Consider the following 19624-nt stretch of genomic DNA (forward strand, 5'->3'; position numbering starts at 1 on the left):
TGTATTTTGTTATACAATATTAAATAACTGTATAGTTAAAATAAATATATTATTTTGAAGCCATCGTCGGTACCTCCCCCCCCCCCAAAATGGTAAGATAGTGATTACATATTCTAACACTGTCTTTCCAGTCAATCCCTTGAATCCATCCTCCAATATACGGCCCCATTCATACTCGGACACACCGATTCCTCCAGTAAGATAATTTGCTTTAATAAAACCAGACACTGGTCAATATTTAAGACGTCAATGATAATAAAAAAATGTAAATCACAGAAGTTGGATAGTAATTTACAAGACAATTGAATACATTTCGATACAGAGGTAGAAATTCGCTATACAATGTTGTCTAACTAGATTTTACTTAATTCAAGGCACAACTGTAAAAGGTTCTCTATACAAAAACATAAAAAAAAAAAGTTTTGTAGAACACACAAAAACAAATCTTTACACCTCTACACATTTCACATGAACAAGTAAAGAGCAGAATCGCCAGTTCAGTTTCCAGCCAAGATGTTACATCTGTTCTCCAGCAATGTTTTAATAGGTGAAGTCCAAAAGCGGAAGGTTACTGTTGTCCATCCGTATAAAAAGATTGCAGAGATCTTCACGCAGGGCCGGCATCCATTATGGGAATGATAAATCAACGTTCAGATGAAGGCAACATAGAAAAACATCACATGAAGTTATAAAGAAAACTGGTTTTCATGAGGCACAGGCTCCTTGTGAATAGACTGGTTGTATTCACAAGAATTCAGGTTTAATAGGGATGGGGGGGGTGTTTATGTGCAACTATCATTCATTGCTGTGGCTTCTTCACGACTTACCAAGCACAGCGCCATACATTGTATAGTGGCTATGCTTGGTATTACAGCTTAACCACATTCATTTGATTGAATGGATTGAACTTTAGCATGGACATGAGACCAGTGGACGTGAAGTCACTGTACCGAGAAGAGGAAGTGGGGCTCAATATGGTCCCAGCAAAAACCCTTAATTCACATTAAAGGCAGTACTTCAGATAATTAGAGGGTACGTGCACTATTGCAATTTTCTCATGCATGCAAAATAACAGTATAGTAAAAATATTCTCCCATTTTCTGTATACAGTTACATTGCACACTTAAGGATATATGATCAAACGACACATACGGAGCAGATTAAAGAAATTGTGACACTAGACAAGCCCCCCCCCCCCATTAATTGGATAAGGGATAAATGTTAGCTTTCCAGCATCCCCACAGCTGGTATCCCCAATGATCAGGGACCGAAAGTCCCCTTCTGAATGAAGAATCATCGCACATATGTGACCAGCATTCCATGTACATCTATGGGCCTGCAGGAGATTGCAGTCCAGGTGGCCCTATGCTAGGTAACAGAGCAGTGGTCATGCAAGAGCACTGGAGTCATTCACAGGGGCACTGGTTAGTCCCTGATCACTGTCATGGCCCCCAACCCATCCCCTATTCCCCCCCCCCCCCTCATCCTGTGGATAAGGGGGGGGGGGGGGCACCCAAACAACACGATCTCTAAAAAGCACAGCACTTCTAAGACTGGTGTATCTCAGGCCGCACAACAGAATTGAAGGCAACAAAGTTTTAGTTTAGATTTCAGCTTCAATTCACATCAGTCCCATTTTTATTTTTTATGAAGGGTCATGAGTAGTAGACAAAGTGCACCAAAGACTGCACTGTTTTTTAGGACAGCATTCTGACACATGGCCAGAAGTAAGTCTGCCACATGTCTGTATACAGTCTTTGTTCAGAGATACATTTGTTATTCTACTGTTAAAATAAGTAATTGCAGAAGTGCACAAAACCTCTGAGGAAACCATAGAATAAGTACTGGCAATAATAAACCCCCAACAGCTTGTTATGGATGGAAGATCAAACTTCGAGATACAACACAATTCTTCCAGACTCTCACATCATAAAATGGTGGCAGCCAGCGAGAGGCAAACCATACCTTCCTTCTACTTAAGGGTGGTCAATGGACAAGCAAATGATCTGTGTAAGGACTGGTTTACATTACATTAGGGTTACATGCACACACGCTTGGTTTGTGGAAAAATGGCACATGGATCATATCAGTGTACTGCCCATGTCCCGATTGATTTGCTTCAGTGAGTCCTGGGCCGCAAAACAGATAGGTATAAAACCTGTCCCGAGTTTTACCTTGGGATTATGGCCCTATACACAGACCCATTATAATGCACTGGTAAGTGTATGGGGCCCATACAAAATAATGGACAATGTGACATCTGTGATCAACATGTCCAGCAAATTGACAAAGCACATGCTTGTGTGCATGGAGTCCAAGTCCTACATATAGCGGATGCACTAGGAAGAGCTCCTGGCATACACTTACATAGGGCTCCTATTACCAGCCACAAGGGCGAGGTGGGGGGTGGTGACCATTTGGCTCCCATCAGGCTAATACACAATTTACTGTACAGAATAGCATAGTAGAAGCTTCTTTCTATGTAGTGGCATCCTACAGAATATAGCTTAGTATTGAGCCTCCTGATGAAGGTATATACTCTCCAAAGCTTTGGAAACATACACTAGAAGGCGCTAACAAGATGCAATTGTGTGCAGAGCCTAAAAGGATTGGATCTGGCCTTAGTCCAGTATATGGATAGATGTATGAATGTGTGACTGCTCCAATGCTGGGTCATACATAACCATTGGATTATCTCACCCATAGGTGCCTCCGCCATGTATAGATATTCAGTATACACGGGAAAATTAATCTGACAAGCTGAGTATTTGCATTGAACAGCTTAGATTTACTCTGCCGGTTTTTCTATTACCTTCTTCTCTTATATACGACAGTGTAACAGTGCATATAGGAAAACTGGTTTGCCTTGGTTTACTGTTGTACAGTAGCTCTACAGAAACACCTTATTGCTACATTTAAGCCTTTCATACGTCCCAAGTTGGTCACATTTACAGTGTGTAAAAATAGATTGGAGGAGCAACGTATGACAAAAAAAGTCCACCACGTGCCGCGGTGTACGGGAAAAATATAGCGCAATAACGAAAAAAAGAAACCAACATGTCGATGCACAAGTGCCTTTCCCAATTCAGTCTTTAAATGTGTTGACTGGTCAACAATAAGGTCAGTCTAATCACAAGAGGAACTAAATAATAATAATAAAAAAAATAATATTAAATTCCATTTTTAGCTTCATTGTTATTTGTGGCTTGTTTCCTTTGAGCAATAAAGGGGTACATGCACTTGTCTGCTCCCAGGAACCGGTACATGCAGACCACAGCCTCAAATGGCAGAATGCTGCAAAAAGAAGAAGAGAGGGAGCGGGTTAGTAAACAGGTGGAGATGCAATTCTGTTTAAGGTGTTCTCTAACCCATGATATTGTATTTTAAGAAATCTCTATCAATAGTAAAATAAAAATCAGAAAATAAATAACATTTAGAGGGCTACATTACCATGAAACATAAGGCAAGAGGTTTATAGGGCCTAGAGCCAAGTCATAGCTTTCCTGAACAAGCATAAGACTCAAAAAAGGTCAATCTGACTGGAGTTCTGGTCTTGGGGCGGTAAGCATCAAGGTTAAAGGTATTGTGCCACTACAAACCCTTAATCCCCATAGGATAGGGAGTATGTGTCGGATCACTAGGATCAGGAGAATTGGGAACAGAAAGTCCTCCTGAATGAAGAGTTTGTTGATGTGCGTGACCTTTGGCTCCACTCACTTCCATGGGGGGATCCCAATGATCAGATCCCTACTGATGACACTTCTCATCCACAGAATGTGACTATATTAGAAAGCCCCTTTTATCTGTATCTTGGGCCCACAAGACCCAAACTCAAGTCAGAATGAGCCTTTTTTGATCGAATCTCATGCTTGATCGGTAAACTTTGACATAGCTCGAAGCTCTATAAACCTTTTGTTTCATTGGTAACCTAACCCTAATAACCTGTCCTATTGGTAGGAGATAAGAGTCTCTAGTGGCACAACCACTGGGGTTACCCAGAACTAGGAAAATATGGCTACTTTCTTTCAAAAACAGCACCACACTTGTTCATGGGTTGTGTCTGGTATTACAGCTGGTCTCCACTGTAGTGGATGAAGTTGAGCTGCAATACAACATACAACCCCGAGGATAGGTATGGCGCCATTGTTATTTTCTGGTACAGTATAGCAGCCATGGCAAGCCCAATTTGGTAACCGCCAAGGAATTAAACCTGTTCATAAATGACCGAAAACAAGTTACCTTTTCATGCAGGTCACAATGTACATGAGTCGAGGTGTACAGATCATCGGCTGGTCTGTAAGAATGGCTCTCATGGCCTGCTTCACACAGTAATCTGGTTTCAGGGGCGGGAGGAAGGGCTCGATTTCTTTTCTGAAAGATTAATGTTCCAGTGAGTTTTATTTACACATTCCAGCTCCATGTCTGTCTCGATCCTTCATAACAGCGATAGAATAATGAGGTGCACCTGGATGCGAGCCGGGCGTCTGCCCGCGAGGTACTGTCTGCCGTTGCTCAGACAAGGCCGACCGTTAAAAGGGGGGGGGGGGGATCCAAGATTTTCATAGTTTGTTATTTTTTTGGCAACTTCAATACGTGTTTAGAACAACCGGCAGGTTCAGGTTTCACAGTATAGCATTAGATATACTTTGGTAATTAAAGGGACGTAATAACCGGTGCCAGCGCACGCTTCACAAAGCTCCAAAGACTTCCTTCAGTTTACTCTAGGAGAATCACTATTCCAAATTTGTAAGAGCGCTGGTCTGACAAAGACAAAACTTGGACAACCATACAGAAGAAAATGCTTGTTTTTCGGAAAGATAATTCTAGGTGAAATTGTAATCGCACACGGACTGGGCTCTGCTCCCTCTAATCCGGTTAATCCTTTGGATTTCAGTAAAATAAGCACCCAACATGGGAATCCCATATGTCCAGTCCTGATTCTGGACACTGTACATAACAAAACGTGAATTTCTGACTTGACAGCCTGCCATGTCCAACTTCAGTCAAGATTGTTACATAAAACTGAAGGGAAAGGGAGGGGGGGGGGGGGGATTCAATTTCCTAACCGCACTTTCAGCTCCGACGCCTACTCGTATTCACAGCGACTATAAGTTATGCGAGAACTGAAGTCATACTGTAGCCACAATTCACACAGCGCAAAAGGTTTATGTAGATGAATTGGACATAGACCTCCAGAACACCTGTCATGTATGACACTTCAAGACAGATAACTGTAACGTCTTATTCAAATGAGGCGGTTGGTGCACTGGGGGCGGGCCTATGGCTTCCTGGAGCCCTGCTGTAGGATAGATTAGGAGTGGGACAATCAACTCTCACCCTGAGGGTGATGCAGGCAGGAAACGTACAAGTCTGAGTAAGAGCAATGCTCCATGGAGCTGAAGACCCTCCCCCAGTGCACCAAATGCCTCATCTACATAAGACTTTAAGAGCTAGTTCACACGGGGGCAAAGAGGCAGATTTTGAGGCTTTACGATAGTGGTCTATGTAGACTGCTAGCTTTTTTTTCTGCTAGCAGTTTTCCGCAGAGTAGTGTGGCAGCAGCTTATCCCTCTCACCCCATTGAATATAAGTTTGCTTTGCTGACCATGCATGTGTGTAGGGAGTCAGGAGGAATAGACCATCTGCCAAAAGCAAGTGCAGGTACCTTATGTACAGCAGAATAAGATATACAATATCTTCGAAACAATATATTTATACGTATATATTTATTATACATATACACACACGCTATAAACACACTTTGGGACATTGTAACTGTCAGACATGAAAATTTCTATTGTGAGCACCAACCTGATTCTGCAGCCCCGGAACATGCCTGTGTCCACCAGATAGGGACAGACCAACGTAGCTTTAATCCCATCTTTGTCTGCAGCCTTCAGTTCATGGCTGAGAGACTCGTGGAAACCCACAGCACCGAACTTGCTGGCGCAGTAATCCTGTGTTTTACAAAGAAAGGAAAGAAAATGTATTTACGGTATTAAAATTATATATATATATATATATATATATATATATATATACATACACACACACAGTGTATATATATATATATATATATATATATATATATATATATATATATTTATTTATATATTATCATTACTCCTGGATTTTAGCAATAAAATGGCAAAAAGCTAATATCTAAGGAAATTTTGAGTATATGTAATATATGTAAATATATCCCCCCCCCCCAATTAAGCCACCAGCCATGTGCAACTGCGCTTACATAGTTAATTCAGAAACATATAAGATGGACAGACTTGATGGCCCTTTATGGTCTCTTTCTGCTGTCCATGTATTATTTCCCATCTCAGCCATAGCTAAATTCACTTAATGTAGATTTCCCAGCCACACATATACAATAGATTTCCCCACTAATAGAGAGGACTCCGTGTTCTATGGCGTGTAATAAGTTTCTATGTAATACAAGTCTGACTGACTACCAGCAGATCAGACTGGAAAGCTCAGCACATAGACTTCTGCAACCCCTGGTGGTCTCTTGGTCAGTTCAACAGAAAAAGCTGATCATCTTATAAGTAGGACGGCCGTGATGAAACAGAATATACTCCTATTACACTGGATCTTACCTCTACCCCTGCAGTGCTGAATAAACCCAGAGAGCTGGCTACTGTAACAACATGGCCGTGATTCATTTCCATCATTTTGGGAAGGAATGCCTTTGTGGTCTGTAAAAAGAAGAAAGAGCAGCAATGAGTGGACAATCCTGCATTTACACTGTTATCTAAGAAACTGCAGGCAGCCAAAGGCAGATTAGCTAAACAACAGCCATCAATGCGTTTACCATCTGTCATCTATGTAACAATAGCATGTAAAGTGACAATGCCAAACAGCATCGGCCACTCTTCTATCTAAGCCAATTTCCTGGCAGTGAATAAACTAACGCATGTTCCAGTGCATTACAATAAAAATGGAACAACTCATTCAGATTCCTTCAGTATCTATATTATGCTAGAAAAACCTCTGATGGTCACATGCGGACTCCTGCAACTCAGAAATTGCCAACATTTTTCTTCTTATGAAGCAGACACATTGGATTTTTTTGCTTCATTCACAAAGAACACCTTCAGAACATTCCTGCAAAGATTGTCCCGTCTTCTACCCAGAGTTATGGGATACGTCTGGCCAGTATGAACGCCCAATGGCCAACACATAATAGTTTAGGCTTGTATTTGTAAACGGATTGTTCATTCAACACCAACTTATTATCTAATGTATGTGGCCAACTTTAGGTTCATGCCATCAGCAATTTTTGTTAACCAAGTTTTAACTTGCACACATACAATCTAAAAGTTCTTTTAGAGGTTTCCAATCCTCTTCTGTCCGACTGCTGCATTTACATGCAGGTCCTCATTGTTACATATGGGTGAACAAGTATGGTTTGCATTTTCTGGCAGCACATTGCCCTGTTTACATGGGGCAACGTATTCCCGAGAATTGGGATTTAAGACTATATAACGATTTGATCAAAATGTTAGTTTCGGGGTTGGGGTCTTATGTACATTTTTTTCACAAGTCTATTATTAGGAAAGAGCAGTCCTAAGAATGTTTATTCTCAATAATCGGTCCAATCATTGCCATGCGTAAAAGGCATCTTCGTGTCCAATGCTATTTCTCGACGTTTAAAGGGATTCTACCATTAAAAATCTTTTTTCTGTGGCTAACACGTCGGAATAGCCTTTAGAAAGGCTATTCGTCTCTTACCTTTAGATGGGATCTCCGCTGCGCCGTCCTTAGTAATACCAGTTTTTACCAGTATGTAAATTAGTTCTCTGGCAGCGACAGGGGCAGGCCCCAGCGCTGAAAATGCGATGAGGACGTCCCCACCGCTGCCCGAGAACAGGATCCTCCCCTGCTTTCTTCGTCTTTCTTCTGACGCCTGCGCAATTGGCTCTGCCACTGAGACACTAGTAGAGCAAACTGCGCATGTGCACAATTGCAGCCTCAGAACTATGGCCGCGCATGCACAGTCGGCTCTACCAGTGTCAGAGCCGACAGAGGTGAAGCCGCCGAAAGAAGGGGAGGATCCAGCAGAAGATAGAGGCGGCGCAGGATCCTGTTCTCGGGCAGCGGTGGGGACGCCCTCATTGCATTTTCAGCGCTGGGGCCCGCCCCCATCGCTGCCAGAGAACTAATTTACATACCGGTAAAAACCGGTATTATTAAGGAACGGCGCGTCGGAGATCCCATCTAAAGGTAGGAGACGAATAGCCTTTCTAAAGGCTATTCCGACGTGTTAGCCACAGAAAAAAGATTTTTTTAATGGTAGAATCCCTTTAAACAGCTAGACCAGGGGTAGACAAGCTTTGGATCTCCAGCTGTTTTAAGACTACAACTCCCATCATGCATACTTGCTCTACTGTTCTCAGAACTCCCATGGAACATGTTGGGAGTTGTAGTTTCCCAGCAGCTGGAGTGCCGAAGATTGCGGACCACCGTGCTAGAGTAATGGGCTAGCAAAATCTTAAATAACCCAGCAATTTAAAATGCAACAGTCAAGAGATACTAGTACATCACATGGGACGGTAGAATAATCCTCGGCGATTTATTTTTGGACAAACGATTTTTCCATTCCTCCCCCGCCAATTAAAGCAAATTCTGTTCAATTTTCTTCTGCTCATTTTACAAAAAGGCCAAGAATCTGGAGCGCCTGTTACATTGTGTACATAGAACAAGACAATCCCCCACTTTATTTTCTTATTTCAGACCCTTTAAAGACTTGGCCTGGTCAGAAGAACATTTCAATAAAAGCCATTTAGGCCAAGAAAAACAGGTAGTTTTCAGATCTCCTTGCACTTTTAAAGATTTCCAAGTAATTCTTTGAAGCATACTTAATTTCTGACTAACAAGATTATCACTGTGTCCCCTGAAATCAAATCTGCTGTAATTTCTATGTCTCCTGGTGCCAAGTGCTGAGCACAGAGTAATCATTGTAACTTCATCAACAAACTCCTGAGAACCATCTTGTGTTTGTTTAAGATCTAACAAAGTTCTGTGATTGAGCCATGTCCTTCCTTCCAACACAGCTTTGTTACGACACTTGCCAATTCAAAAACAAAGCGATTCGGAGGTGGGGGTGGAGAGATGAGACTACAAGCCTATATAAAAGTCCAGATATTGTTAATGCGGAGTCTTGATGTTAGATCCGGCACATACACTCCAAAACAAACCTTTATGGTCGGAGCGTCTCCACATGTCCTTATGCAGACCAGGCCTGCAGGTGTTAAGTGCCTAATCCATGCAAAAGGAGAAAGGGAGGTTATACAGATAGACAACTGCCAAAAACCCAGGATTAGGAAGGATCTCCAGAATGTGGCTCTGTTTCTAGGAAAGGTTTCAAAAGAAAAAAAAAAAAAAAAAAAAAAAAGCGCCATCCTATTTTAGAATGAAATTACTACATCAAGAACGGCTCCATCACTCCACCGATAAGTTTTGATAGAGACTCTTCAACGGTCTAAGGCCCCATTTATAGACAGGGCAAGGATCGGCCAGACGAGAGTCTCGACCACTTCCCTGTGTAAACATGTACAGAAGTCAGAGAGGGATTGACATCCTTTATGTAGGCAAACCCCCTAAAAAAACAAACAGAATAGTCCCTAATGTTTGTCAGCAACAAATTCTCTTATGTAAACAGGGGGATGTGCTGCCGACAATGCAAACTGTACGGGGACGTGAACGATCATTTGTCTGAATATATATCCATTTACACGCTGCAACCACTGGAAGCGAGCACTAAATGATGTGCTAGATCGTCCATTAGCGCTCAGGCTATGTAATAGGGATTCATAGAAGCATGTTCTGGTTCTAGTAAATGGGCATGGATCCCATTTAGTGATGAGAGTAAAGCCTTTCTTTACACCATATATTTAGTGCCAGTCCTTGGCACCAAATATATATATATATAATTTGCACTCTTGAACCAATAGTGTGAGAGGTGTCGGTAGTATGATGTGGAAGAGGGGCACAGAAGTCATCAAATCCTCTACATCATAAAATGCCACTTTTTGCACCAGTCTTATAAAGAGGTCAGGGGCACTTCCTGCACCATATGCTTCAACACACCTCATAAGAGGCGTAAAAGATCAGCAAAATCTATGGCAGGCACTGGGCACCTTACTCGTATAGCACCATCACATCCCACTGCACTCTACAGCCACTTGGCACTGGATGGCAGCACTGACCGCCCTCCACTGCGCATCTGGACGGCCATTTTCTGGTAATCTGCTACAAGAGCAGAATTGGCGCAGTACGCTTGAATTGCAAACCACCAAAAAATGACCATCCAGACATGCACAGTTGGCTTTGCTCAAATCCAAAGTGGCTGAGCCAACTGCATGAGGTTTGAAACATGTACAACATTGTGTCCAATGCTTGTGAAAGGCAGAAGATCCGGAGAAGAGGAGTGATCAGAAGGGGCGGTGGAGAGTTATGACTTGGTGGTGCTCGGAGTACTGGGAGAATGCCTCTTGTGCTCTGTGATCCTAATTTGCATGGAGAAGAAACATAGTTTTGCCAAAACGGCGGGGAGAAGCAAAAGAATGAAAGGTAGGGGTAGAAGAGCCTTCTTAAAGGCTATACCAACGTGCCATTAGTTAAAAACGGTTTCTTCGAATGATAGATTCCCTTTAAGAGAGTCTTGTCCTCCCTGCTAAAGACACTTTAAGAAGTGTTGAACTGGCTACTAGGAGCACAATATTGGAATTTTGGATACACATTGAAGTTTTAGAGGATTCTGTAGTAGGAATAACCTGAAGTGAAAATTCACACCCAATTTGCAAAGTGGGGTGGGGGAGATTTAAGGGAAAACAAAAAAAAAAAAATAAATAAATCCCTATTTCCATGTTCCAAATCTAAGAGGCCCCATGTTCCTCCATTGTGTCCAGACTCTTATTACACTTCTTATGTGCACACACATCAGTAATTACTTATTAGGCACAAATGTGTGAAAGCGGACAAGCGTTTACATGTCACTTCATAGCTTTAGTAATTGGTTCTCAACGTTCTTGTTTATGGCAAATTAACTTCTAACAGTCCAGCACTTCTTCCCATCCCTTCCCCAGAATTCTTCAGCGCTTTTCATGAAGCACAACAGAGGAAAGGTTTAGCCGCACAAAAGGCCGCCACAGCTGCGGTGTCAGGACAGATTAGGCAAAAAGTAAAGCAAATGGGGAAACAAGGAAATAACATATTGAGAACTATGGGGCAGTTTTATAATTACGTTTTAGGATAATGACTTTTACAGGCAGATTAACAAGGGTATTGTCCTCCCCCCCCCTCCAACTTAACCCTTTCTGGTACAGGCAGCAGTAAAGCTATTCACTGAATTCTTGTCCTTCCGTGAAGGAATCTTCAGCTTAGAACGTAACATGTATGATCACGAGTCTTCTGTGTTTTAGATCTCTCAAATAGGAGAACATGGAAATCAGCAAGCCCCTATATCAAATAATATATATTTGAGCATGGAGTCTCAAAATTCTAGAAAAATTTAAAAAAAAAAAAAAAAAAAAAAAAAAAATTGTGTCACATGACACAAGTGAGGATCGAAAGGAAGGTGATCAATCAAATGTATAACCATAAGATTACCTGCTCTATAACGTACATCATTTACTTTTCTAACATTAATGTTTAGCAAAATTGAATGTCTCCATTTTTAATCAATCTTAATGTTTATGGAGAACTTAAAGGGACGGTCCTTACATCTTCTGGAGATTTTTCTGGGCGTTAACTAGCAGTAAAAAAGGAAGTAAGGAGCAACCCAAGGGCTGGTTCCAATCAATGACCCAGGATCGGAATCAGCCCAGAGACCCCAGGAGGGGTGCAAGTAAAATTAAACTCCCTGGACAACCCCTTGAAGAAACGGCCAGCAGTGACTTTACCTTAAAACCAGTCTGACGCTGAAAGACAAAAAACAAGCCAGAAAGAGGAGGATAAAGGAGAAAAAAAAAAAAAAAAAAAAAAAGTTTCAGCCATCACCGTTCAAAGGAAACTTTCTAGCTACAAGTGTTGTTATCATGCCAAGTAATGACTAAGATATCTGTTGCGGGGCCAAGATGTTGCAAACAAGCAGAAATCTATGATGACATACAGGAACTATGTAAATAATCAGGAGTAGAGATGGACGCGCTGGAAATAATGGCACTTCATGACCCACGGAGGATTTGTACATACCAACACCGAACACGTATGGAGAATTTACATTATATGCGGATGTCATGCAGTTACTACAAAATGATGATTGTTTATCTGCCGTCAGTCAAACCCGATGCCACCAATACCACATGTAGGACTTTGCTGTCCGCTTGAAAAATCGGACACCTTTGTAAACGGACACTTAACAACAGCCACGGACACTAAAGGACACAACATGGTGTCCCATTTAAAACAATGCAAGTTTCATTGTAAATGCATATGAATGTGGCTGAGGTTTCGACATGTAGAGTTGCTATAGAGATTGAAATCACCCTATGGTTAGAGACTAGGCACTGGGCGAGATTTACTACAAGCTGTTGAGGGTAAGAGGGGAGTCAAAATTCTGTAGTAAATTAGAAAAAAAAAAATTTTTATAATAAACTTTGACTATGCAGTGTAAAAGCTGGGAGCAGTTCACTCGCACCATTACATTGGTTAAGTTTCACAACACTTGCCATAGTCAAATCGGAGGTGGTCCAACAAGTGATATTCCCACCAAGAGGAATATGTTCCTTAAAAGGGAACCTTAAAATTGCTGGAATGAAGCTGAAAACCAGTTTACGACATATGGCCCAAGTCTATGGCATGTAGACGTGTCCAGCTCTCAAGCACATAGCTCAGCACCAGCGTCTGCACCTGCACAGTGTGATGCTAGCATTCTCCATGTTTCACAGTAGATGTGAACAAGTTCCTACCATACTGCTCGCAGCTGCTGGGGTTGGAAAACATTTAGCGATATGAAAAACTAGTTACCACTAAAGTTGGCTGCCTCCATTCTACAGATGGCTCTTGTCACTGGAGGTGCTAGATGACATCAAGAGATGCTTGGAGACATCTGTTCTTTGCCCAGTTCATTATATTTCACAAATTCACGTCAATTTCCTCTCCTATGGGTGTACACATCCCCTAAAAGGCCAGCGTTTAAGTGACTTATGGTTTGCAGCTATGGGACTGAACCCAGGAAGAAAGAAGGGCAGAACAACTTTCAACTAAAGAAACGTGGCAGAATTCATTCAATGTATTCAGCAAAACATCAGACAACTTCATAAAACACACAATAAAAATCTTCTGTATTAAAGGGGTTTTCCAGGCCCCAACAGTGGTCTTTAGACTAATACTCTATCCACAGGATACAACATTGGTATCCGATAGGCGACGGTCCAACACCTGGACCCCACACTGGTCACTGTCCTGGCTGACAGTCGTGGACTGGGCCAGAAGTGACTCTACTCCAGCAGTAGCAGGTCACAGCAGCTGATCAGTATGGGTTCCAAGTGTCAGCTCTCAACTGGTCCAGATACTGATATTGCATCCTATTGATACCCAGTAAGGGCATGTTCACAAAGGGAAATTTAAGGTGGTCTCCTGCTTCAAAGTCCTGTTGAGGTAGAAGCCTGTATCGGCCTTCCATTGTTTTCAACAGGTGACAGTACAAAAGTCCCCTGCATAAAAAACGTTAGGTTGATTTAATATGAAAATGGATAAAGGATGGCCCAAGCACTTAGGCATGTCTAAGGTGAATTTTATATTTGAACAAACCCTAAGGTTACACCTGTTTATGAGTTGAGTATTTTGGTACAGATTTGGGATTGAATTCCTCAACATATCTGTTGCATCCAATACTAGTGAATGGAATTCTCTCAACCCATTTATTTGCAGTTGGAAGAAATAAAGAAGTAGGGCGTTATGTATAATTATACATTATATTCTATATATACACACACAGGCTATATGCTGCGTGAGCAAAACCTTAAGCTGAGGTTCCATGTTGCAGAAACACAGCTTTTTTGTTGTTGCAGACTTTGCTGCGGTTTTTTTGAGCCAAAGTGAGTAGAGGCGTTCCCCTTGTGCTCTGAGCACCGCCGCCCCTTATGTTCACTCCCCTCCTGCCTTTGGCAGACAGTGGACGCAGCGTTGTATGTATAGGAAATCTCTGCCACTTTGTGTTCCAGCAGAGCCAACTGCGCATGTCCATGTGTCCATTTTTCCAGTGGTCTGCTACACGAGCATACTGCGCCTGATGCCTGCAAAAGTTCCGTCGAAAAGGAGGAGGGGGAGTGAACATAAGCAGCTACGAGGCGGTGGAGAGTTATGATGAAGGGGGAGGGGGGGGGGGGAGAGGGTTGTGCTCGGAGTACAGGGAGTCCCTGATGCTCCGTGATCGTAACAGAAGAAACATTTTTTTTTCTCCTATCAGTATGTCTTTGTAGAATGGGAGGAAATCCGCACAAACACAGGGAGAACATACAAACTCCTTGCAGGATTCGAACCCAGGACTCCAGCACTGCAAGGCTACAGTGCTAACCACTGAGCCACCGTGTTGCTCCCAGAAGAAACTGATTTTTATCAGAAATAGCAGTGAAAAGCTCAGATTGGAAGGTAGGAGTAGAATAGCTTTTTAAAGGCTATTCCAACGCGACATTAATTAAAAATGTGTTTTTCTAATGATAGACTCCCTTTAATTTCTACCTTACACATGAAACTGGCCAGTTCCTGGGATTAGTGAAGCCAAGTCATCGGTGAAGCACAGCAGCCTCTTTGTTTCAGTGATAGTTGAGAGTCTGTGTGGTTAGTTCTCCACCAATAAGATCTTATCACTGTGTGATTTCTGTCTCCAATGGGAAAACATCAGAAAAAGAAGACTCAACATCAGGTGTACCTGGACCAGGAATAGAAATTCTCATTGCAAATCAGACCGGTGGAAGAGTTCATGTAAAATTCTTACCTTGCAAAGAGATAGAAGACAGACACGTATCTCTAGTCTCTGGTATTACCAAAGCTTTATCATTGCCACTTCATGGGCAAGAAGTTACAGTAGCTTTATAAAGACTTGCATGTCCTTTTAGGACAAGGCTGCTCAGTGCTGTGCTGTGTAGGAGGGCAAACAGGTATCAGTTATGATCCGGTGGCAGAGGGGGCAAGGTTTGGCACAAGTGCTACTAATTCCAGATACAGCAGGTGAAGATTATACTTAATGGCATGTAATACAAGAGAAGGCCACAAGAGGCAGCAGATCCAAAAACTTATATGTACAGAAAGTATACTGGAATCTGTGTTGACCAATTTGCAACAGATGCATTGTAGCCCTATCCTTCAGATCATACACTGGCATGTGACATCATGGTAGAAACACGTACATGTCTGAATTGTACTTTATTGCTGCATGATATTGATCATGCATATAATAAGGTAAGTAATGTTACAGTAATCCTCATCGGAGAGAGTGTCAGTCACACAAGTCTCCTGCAGGGGCTATGGGACAATGAAACTGTATATAACGTGTCCATAGGAAAGTGGGCTAAGTCTGCAGACTATCTCCCAGTGCCCCTGACAGCAGATATCAGGGGGGAGGAAATAAAATAAATAAGGCTATCTTCATATCAACATGCCTGAGCTAACAGGATATAAGTGGCAGCCAAAATCCTAGTGTTTGGCCAACAGCTATTGAAGGTGTACGGTCACATCCCTAAAGTCTCATGCCGTCTTACAGATCACACAATCTCACGTCTTTTCGTCACGCATCTACATACACACAATGTACTGCCTCTGTACGACCACAAGTTAGTAAATCAGTGGAACTATAGCCATATGTATGCTAATTGTAAAACCATTGTAGGTTAGAAGTGCATTGGAAGCATAAACAGTGCTAGGATGGCACTGCCACATGCAGATATTGCCCTACGCGCCATCTGAGGGCTACAGGCATGAACAGGGAGGGGTTCATGGTTAGTTGTCACAATGTTCTGACCTGGCTACTTTTGGCATGGCCAACATTTGGGAAACAGACATAGAGGTCAGGCATGGCTCACAGAATAATGTACTGTATATTGACCAACAGAGAGTGGTAGCAGCTAGCTATTAGATTCCAGCTTCAATATAAAATTATTAGTTATTGTAAATAATATTATATAATCATCAATACTATATAATTAGATGTATGGTTTGTGGCATATTTACAAGAAGTCAATCACTAGCTGTCAGTGTAGGAGAAAACAGAGGAATCAGAGTCAGAACTTTGGCATTCTAACTCCATAGCCCTGCAGATGAGGGTTGCAAGTGGGAAATTTCCTTTAAAGTGCCACCATATTCCAAATAAGGCCCAGTTCACATCTGTGTTTGGAGAGTCCACTTGGGGACCCCTCCATATGGAATACCAAATGCATTAAAAAGTGGTGAGCAATGAAAGCACACGGACCCCATAGATTATAATAGGGTCCGTGTATTTTCCACGCACGAATCATGCAGAGACAAAAGTACTTCAAGCACTACTTTTCTCTCTGTATGACTTGTTCGGACACTGTGCGGAAAACACACGGACCCCATTACAGTCTATGGGGTCCGTGTATTTTCATTGAACACCACTTTTTAAATGCGCTCGGTATTCCGTTCTGAGGGTCCCCAAGCAAACTCCCTAAACGGAATACTGAATGCAGATGTGAACTAGGTCAGAAATCTCAGAAACACTGTACATTCAATAAAACCACGAGGAATAAGAGGATGTGTTTAGGATCATAAAGGGTGGGGTGCGTGTGGAGTCTTACCCAGAAGTGAGCATGACAATTAACCATCATAGTCCTTTCTATCAGTTCATCTGGGCACTCGAGGAGATGATGTCCTGACACAACACCGGCATTATTGAGCAGAAGGTAGACGTCTCCGACCTCCCGGCGGACCTTCTCGGCTGTGGAGTAAACACTCTCCCGCTTGCCTACGTCACAAGTGTACGTATAAACCTGGAGATTGGAGCATGGCAGCACCTCTTCCTCCACCGGGTTTCCAGCTATTTAGAGTAAGAGAAGAAAGAAGAAAAAGCAAAAGGTACGTCAGATGATGAAAAGGTTCTACAAGATTGTGATTAAGTCCTGGCAGGAATCAGGGTCACATCCATCATTACAGTACTACAGTATTTACATCAGCACAAGGCCATTCATTTCTCCAGATCTGACGTCAGCTGGAGCAGCCTTAAACTTTAAGACTCGGAGCAGATGTAGAGAGCATTGACTTATGCAAGAGGCAGTGGGAGCTTGTCCAACGCAAACTGTGCCTGCACTTTGATCACAAGAAGACAATATGCGGCCAAACATCTCAGAAGCTTTGGGGCAAATCTGTTCTTGGGATACACAAACTGGGGCTGAATGATTAATTCCCCGTGTCACAAGGTTTACATGTAGCAGAGCGGACCCATGGTCTATAATCAAGTACATGTTCGGCTCTGCTTCATGATCCTCCAGCTGATGGGAAACTACAACTCCTAACATGCTATGGATGATGGTAGCTGTAATTTCCCAAGTTAAAGACTTTACTACATGTGGTATAAACTTCCACTGCTGGATCTATATACTATTTTATATTACTGTGTGCAAGTGGTTTGGGGACACGGGACAGGTGAACAGATGTGTTCTAGGTTAAGGTATGGAAATGACAGGTCGGACACTGATATAATGGGAGACATTACAGAAATAATATAATAATAGATACTAATTTATTATTACAACATATAGGTACAGGGGTCATTCATTAAAAAAAAAATAAAAAATAGGAGCAGATCATATCTCCCCTATAAGGTGACCCAGCACCCCGAATAACTGGACAGTCTCACCCCATCATTTACTACTATGTAGATAGCATGTGCTGACTTTCCCATATACAGTTGACCATCACCATGTCTATGATCATAAGCCAAGTAGATCCTATTACTAACTATGGGACCTACCCCCAGCTATACCCACACATAATACATGGACAATGACCCTACTGTAAAGGACGGTGCCACCATTGATGGCATGGAATAGTGGCCAATTTCCCAAATGGAGCCCATTACTATGGCATCAGATACCAATTAGGTATGCCCGCTATACCCATCAAAGTGCTGATCAGATAGAGGTGATAAACTACTCCCAATCTATTGCAACTCCAGGGACCACAGATGCACAGAGTATTTAAGCAGTGCACATAATAAGAAGAGTTATTGCTGATCAGTTGGCACTGCCCATGTTGCCCCCCGGATGCCAGGCCCGGGCACTCACCCCGCAGCGCGTCCTCAGCCTCCAGCTCCCGGTAGATTTGCCGCACCATGCCCGCCGTCTCCTCGTTGCTTTGTGTGTTTATGTCCCAGAGCACCAGCTGAGCGCGGCGCCGGGCAAACTCCAGGGCAAAGAGGCGCCCGAGCCCGCTGCCAGCCCCGGTGATCAGGCACACCTGCCCGGCTACGCTCTTCTCCTTGGGGCGCACCAGCCACTTGGCCGCCGCCAGCACGAAGGCCCAGAGGACCTTAAAAGTCACCACGAACAACTCCAGGACTATGTTCATGTTGTGGGGGGAGAGGACTCTGCTGCGGGCGCTGCTCTCGGTCTCCAGCTCGGGGGCTCCGGCCAGTGCACAGGACACGCGCGCTCTGCGATCACTTCCCGGGACGTGCGACCTCACTGCTGGCTCCGGGGCGCTCTCCTCCTGCCCATGTCCCAGAATCGCACAAGTCACACGACAACTCGCAGCAGCAGGCACGTCCCGTCCGGGGCAGGGGGCGCTCGTACAGCTCACACACTGCGGGCTCCTCCTCTGCTCTGGCGTGAAGCCTGGACAACTGCGGGCCCGGACACTGCATGTTGTGCCCCGGCAGCGCGCTATATACCCGGGCACCGGCCAGGAGGTAACCCTCGCCCCGCCCGGTGCAACCCGCACACAGTGAGAGCACACGGGAGGGGGCGGGGCCGCATCACATGGACGGGGAGGAGGAGGGGGCAGCCATTAACTCTGCACTGCCCGGAATGCTCCCCACCTGCTGCTCCGAGAGCCGGGATCGGCCAGTGACTGCCAACGAACTGGAGGGGAGAAGTTCTGTGCCCCATATCATAGGCAGGGACAGCGCACCCATAATACAGACCCAGTGCACCCATAACAGCCACAGGAGCCACATAATACAGACCCAGTGCACCCATAACAGCCACAGGATCCACATAATACAGACCCAGTGCACCCATAGCACAGCCACAGTGTCCCATAATACAGACCCAGTGCATTAATAACAGCCACAGTGCACTCATAATTCAGACCCAGTGCACTTATAATAAAGCCACAGTATCCACATAGTACAGACACAGTGCACCCATAATAGCCACAGTATCCACATAATACAGACCCAGTGCACCCATATTGCAGGCACAGTGCACCCATAATACCCACAGTATCCACATAATACAGACCCAGTGCACCCATAGCACAGCCACAGTGTCCCATAATACAGACCCAGTGCATTAATAACAGCCACAGTGCACTCATAATTCAGACCCAGTGCACTTATAATAAAGCCACAGTATCCACATAGTACAGACACAGTGCACCCATAATAGCCACAGTATCCACATAATACAGACCCAGTGCACCCATATTGCAGGCA

At 43.5% G+C, this 19624-nt stretch overlaps 1 protein-coding gene across 1 annotated transcript; it reads right to left on the reverse strand.

Annotated features, from left to right (window-relative positions):
• Positions 1-231: 231 nt before the first annotated feature.
• Positions 232-18868, reverse strand: RDH10 (retinol dehydrogenase 10). Its single transcript, XM_075270459.1, has 6 exons — positions 18255-18868; positions 16770-17008; positions 6609-6707; positions 5812-5957; positions 4240-4371; positions 232-3294 (listed from the first exon to the last, which is right to left on the reverse strand). The coding sequence occupies exons 1-6, from the start codon at positions 18535-18537 to the stop codon at positions 3171-3173; spliced, it is 1023 nt and encodes a 340-aa protein (XP_075126560.1). The 5' UTR covers positions 18538-18868; the 3' UTR covers positions 232-3170.
• Between the last annotated feature and the right edge of the window lie 756 nt (positions 18869-19624).

Source organism: Leptodactylus fuscus, chromosome 4 (genome assembly GCF_031893055.1).
Source record: "Leptodactylus fuscus isolate aLepFus1 chromosome 4, aLepFus1.hap2, whole genome shotgun sequence".
Lineage (NCBI taxonomy): Eukaryota > Metazoa > Chordata > Amphibia > Anura > Leptodactylidae > Leptodactylus > Leptodactylus fuscus.